At 49.2% G+C, this 5475-nt stretch overlaps 1 protein-coding gene across 1 annotated transcript; it reads left to right on the forward strand.

Moving 5' to 3' along the window:
• Positions 1 to 310: 310 nt before the first annotated feature.
• Positions 311 to 1238, forward strand: LOC101781714. Its single transcript, XM_004962290.2, has one exon. The coding sequence runs from the start codon at positions 479 to 481 to the stop codon at positions 962 to 964; it is 486 nt and encodes a 161-aa protein (XP_004962347.1). The 5' UTR covers positions 311 to 478; the 3' UTR covers positions 965 to 1238.
• The last annotated feature ends 4237 nt before the right edge of the window (positions 1239 to 5475 follow it).

Here is a 5475-nt window from a genome sequence, read left to right on the forward strand (position 1 = left end):
AACAATCATGATCTATCCACTCATCACATTAAGGACAACGAAGCTCATCATGAACACACCCTTTGCACAATTAAAGGAGGTTGCACGAATTAGGTAGGCACTCTTTGGGCGGCTTTGCATTTCCTCACGCCAAGAAAGTTCGTTTGGTACGTTGGCAAACTGTGACTATATCAAAATGGTGCCAAAAACAATTGCCAAAGACCCAGAGAATCAGTAAAAAGTCAAGGACTATATTTTGTGGTGTGTGTAATACCGAAATTCAAAGCCAACGAAGCGTAAACCCTGCTTATTTTACTTCATTATTGATCACGTCGCACACTTGACACTGATATAAGTTGCAGCTGCGCTACGCCTTCCCTCCCTCACCACCCCAACCATTTCTCCGCTGCACTGAGAGCTCGGCGGCCACCTTGAGTCTCCAGGCCAACCACCTCTCTCCAGCAAGAAACCAAGAACCAGCGCGCGCGGCCAGCCAGCCATGCCGAGCGCCGCCGGCGGCGCCACCTACAAGGGCGGCATCAAGGGCTACTGGAAGCGCCGCGGCTACGACCGCCTGGACGCCGCCGCGGCGCAGCGCCGGCCGCGCCTCCCCACCGCCGAGCTCGGCGGGGGCTCCGGAGCTGTGCCGCAGCCGGAGCAGGCCAGGCGCCGGCGCGGGTGGCGCGTGCGCCGGCGGGTGGGCGTCGTCGGTCGGCGCCTCCTCCGCGCGCTCTCGCCGCGGCGGTTGCTGGCGCGGCTCCGCGACGCCTACGTGAACGCCATGCTCCGGCTCGCGTCCTCCGCCGCAGTCGCCGGCTACGGCGCCGCCGGGCCTTACTGCACCGCGGCCGACCCCTTCGCGCGGCCGCGGCCGCTCACCGGGGATTACGACGAGAAGGCGCTCGTCGAGATCTACCGGGCCATCCTCGCGCGCGGGGAGGCCGCGCCGGTGGTCGCAGCCGCCCGGCTGCCCGCGGTGGTCTGATGATCTGCCGGACCCGGCGGCGATGCCGATGGGAGTGCAGGAGCTCGTCGCGCTCCTCTACGCTTCTTGTTCTTGCCTCATGCAAGACTCGTGTATGCTAGAATTTCCTTTTGTTACATATATAGCGCATGAACTTGTATGTTAAAATGGAAATTCTATTGCTCTCAAGTTCGTACTACTTGGAGTGGCACTCGCACGGTCGCACCAGTTCACCACACCCTTTGAAGTTGAACCTGTGAATTTCACTACAATCTGGAAGAAACCTTTCAATGAATGTCGTCTCTTCATAGGGGGTTTGCAAATTCTTTCAAATTGAACAGAATTACAGTGAACACGTACAAAACAGAGACCGAACAGTGCAGACTGCAGACCACACATAGCTTACATTTACACCATCATATACTTTCAGTACGATGGCCAATAACGTTCAGAGAATTGACACACTAGCAGCCCTTCATTTTGTTTATTTGTTTCTTGGCTAGATGAATGGCTCGCTGTATTCGTTTCCCTCCATGTGAGTATGGTATGCGACTGACGGCTAGTGAATGATTGTGTACCAGTAGGTGCAGGTCAACCGAACTCCAGCTTCCCACGTAAGGCGTGATGCTTCTTCGGCACTACTAGCAAGTAGTATATTTTCAGAATGGCGACAGGCAGAATAAAATTCGTTGGGATTTGGCACGTCAAGTTGGGTGCCGTTTTGGTTGCACTCCCGATCATCCTACGCAGCCGGCTGCTTATCATCCGCTCTGCTTGTAGCAGTAGCTACCTCTTTGAACACAATTAAGGATCGAAAAAGAAATTAAAAAAATCACGTCCCAGTGAATCTCAAATTTAAACTACAAACTAGTATTATAATCGCTAGCGCAAGTTCTTCATCTCCGAAGAGAGTTCTACCGGCACACTCGCAGTCGCGAGCGTGATGATGCGATCTTTGGTGGTGCCACGCCTTGCCACGTCCACGTCTCGTCGGCACCCTCCCCATGGGACAATTTGCAGATGCGCCGATGCGGCGCCCGTATTGCCCGGCCGGCGCCCGCCATCACCATCATGGGACATCGCTAGCTACCAAAGTGCCCATCCATCCACCCCCATAGGCCATGGCGCCAACCAACACTAGCTCTGCTGCCGCCAATCCGCCATATCACCTAATTAAATCCGCGCGCAGGCGGCGCGTTTACTGCGCCGTGGGGGCGCGCGGCGGTCGCCATCGCCGCCGGCTGCCACGTAAGGCCCGCGCGGCGCCGGATGGCGACGGGACGCAGCGCGCATTGCCCGGGCATGGCCGCCTGGCCGGGCAGCAGCAAGACGAGAGCTTGCGTTGCGTCGGCCACGCCGCGTCACGGGTCTTTTGGGGGAGGAGGAGCGGGACTTGGCAGGGGGTGGTGCGGGCGGCGACGAGCGGAGGAATACCGCCCGGGCGGCGAGGGCGGGTCGCTTTCGCGAGGTTCCCCGTCAGTTTCGGGATAGCGTCAGGATCATGCTGCGCTTCCGCTTTGATGCCCCTGCACGTTAAACTTGGAATGATGCGGGGACTGGTGCAGCAGCACTGGTAGTCTAACAATTATAGCACGAGGGGTGTTTGGCTCTTTAGTTCCGGTTAAAATTCATGTCACATCGAATATTCAGAGGTTAAGGTAATTATAAAACTAATTACATAGATGGAGGCTAATTCACGAGACGAATTTATTAAACCTAATTAATCTATTATTAGCACATGTTTACTGTAGCACTATATTGTCAAATCATGGACTGATTAGGTTTAATAGATTCGTCTTGCAAATTAGTCTCCATCTGTACAATTAGTTTTATAATTAGTCTATATTTAATACTCATAAATTTTAAGAGGTTCTAAAGAACCAAACACCCTCTGAAAATGACGTGCGTAGGCTTTAATTACGATGGATCGGCGGTGATGATGATGGGCACAAAAACGCTCACCAGGAAAACACATCATGGCTCCCGAGATCCGGATGTTGGAGGGCTCTCTACCAGGAAAAAAAAGTTGTAAATTGTCGTTCGGCAGTTTTGACAGCTTTTGTTGGAGCTGAATTTCACAGCTTATCTCTTCATGCTCATCGAATGCGATCTTCGGCTCTACTATGAGTAACAATTCAACAATTTTGACCCCCTTTACCTTACCGTGCTATTTCCCTCATTTCTGTTTTTTCTTGTATGCCAATGCTGCCATCTGTAACAAAAAAAAAACAATATTAGACGTGCTACTTACCTTGCTAGAGCCTCTATTGCAACGTTGACTCGAACCTAGATATATTCACATGTCATTTGAGAACCATCAGCAGCACGACCTTTAATGAAGAAGGCGATGACGGTGGGAACGACCAAGCCTGCAGCCATTTGTCGAGCGGAAAGAATAGCACGTAAGCTCAGGCTATTTGTCACTGAAGGTGACAAAATTGCCGATGTCGCTTTTAGTGATGGCACCTAGGAATGCGCGGGGCCATGCTTTGTCCTTCGACTTTGGCGATTACTGCTGCCGCATCCGCTACCACCGGTCACGTCCCTCAATCACCGCCGCGCCCCCTCTCCTCTGCTCTTCCCCGCGCCGCCGTCCTCAACCGTCTCCGGTGACTCACGCCACCGAATCCGCAGCCACCCTAACCTGACTTTGCTCGGGAGCTTGCCGTGACTCCCCCACCACCTCCACATGCTACCGGTTGTCTTCCACGACCCGCGAAGTCCCGCCCACAACCCGCCACCACCGCCCGCTACCTACCCGCCACCGACCTCCTCTATATCCTGGCCACACCAAAGACGGTCTCGCGATCGACAATCCAGAACCAGAAGCTCCAGAATCCTGAATCCTAACCTTTCGACGGTGCAGCAAGAACGGCGGGGGCACAGTAGCGGGAAGAGGAAGAAATGGGAGATGGAGGTGCTGACATGTGAAGCTCGCCTGTTAGCTGCTATAGGTCGCGCGTAGGCGAAGGTCATTCCCTGTCGCATATGCGACATCTGACGTTCGCGGCCGCAAAAGCGTTAAACATCTGAATGGAGTCTGAATTTCTATGGCCCATTTAGGCAGCAGCTGGATTAGAAGAGAACACTGTGCTCCGCAGGTGTTAATGGGCCTGGGCCACAACCAGTCAACCACTTCTCAACAATCAGCCCTTCTCCTCCGCGTACGACTATAACCGTTTGTCGCCTCAAGGACGACGGATAGGCCGCATCAATCGGCCCAACAACATATTTAATTCGCATGCGTAGAAGGTCCACTTGTATGATTGCTCGGGAGCTCCTGCAATTATTTTGGCTCCGTTAGACTTCCGTAGCCTAGAGCTTTATTTTAATTGGTCCAACCACCAGCTTCTACCTAGATCTGTGTGTGCGTCATTGACGGTCGTGATTCTTTTTTCTGATTTCGGTTTTCATGTTTTCTTTTTCGTTTTTTTCCTTTCGTTGTTTTGCTTTATTTTTCTTCCGTGTTTTCTTTCGTTTGTTTTTCCCGTCGTTACTTGCGTTAATTTTTTTCCTTCCGTTTTTTTCTTTTTACTGTTTCGCTTTCTTTCATGCGTTTACTTTTTTTTTCCATTTTTTTCTCTGTTTCATTTTCTTTCTTATATTTTACCGTGGTTCTATTCTTTATTTATGCATATCAATTTATTTATTTTTATTACTTTGTTTTTTAAACTAATTTGGATATTTTTTCTTAAATTATAATTTATATTTTTAATTCATATCATCCATCATTATTTTCGTATATAATTGGAGGTTATAGGTTTTCCCATAATAGTACTACTTCATAGATTAGTTGGTGATGCAAACTGATTTATTACTTTTACATACTAACTTGTTCGTCATATGTACATATTTTGTTCATCTTCAAGAGATAATTTGTTCACCTTCAGAGAATAATTTGTTCGCTTTTCAATAGTATTGTTTATCATCTGAACATATTTATTCTTCTCCAAGAATAATTTATTCATTTTGCAAAATAAGTTGTTCGGGGATGTCAATTTATTTGTTCGCAACGTTCAACCTTTTGTTCGCAGTATATTATTATTTATTTATCATGTTTAATATTTTGTTCTTGATGTTGAAACATGTGTTCGCGATGGTCAAAATCAATTATCTTGTATTAAAAAAATGTGATTTTAAAAATATTATCAAAATATAGTCGAGTGTGGTCTTATTTTGAATACGCAATATGAAATCGAAATTTAATTTGGATGCTCGGATTATGATTTATAATTTTTTAGTTTCGAATTTGCATGTACACGTGTGATGTTGCATGCATGTAGTCTCTCCTTCTCTCTTATCTTAAATGCTGAGCACGTTTCAACGTATCACTACGAACAACTCCAATAACTAAGTTGACATGTAGCCACATGTACTTTTGAGGTGATAAATGGCGGATCTGTCGCCCTCTGCGACAGCTAGCCGCACCCTTCTCCTCCTCCTCCGCGGCTCCGCCACAATGGCCCACCAAACCATACCGTGCCCAGCCCTACGGCTAACCGTGCGCGGGTGCGCCAGGTCCGTCCACGCTC

The sequence above is a fragment of the Setaria italica genome, chromosome III (genome assembly GCF_000263155.2).
Source record: "Setaria italica strain Yugu1 chromosome III, Setaria_italica_v2.0, whole genome shotgun sequence".
NCBI lineage: Eukaryota > Viridiplantae > Streptophyta > Magnoliopsida > Poales > Poaceae > Setaria > Setaria italica.

Coding starts and splice junctions, on each gene's coding strand:
- LOC101781714 (XM_004962290.2), top strand. CDS start 479: ATGCCGAGCGCCGCCGGCGGCGCCACCTACAAGGGCGGCATCAAGGGC.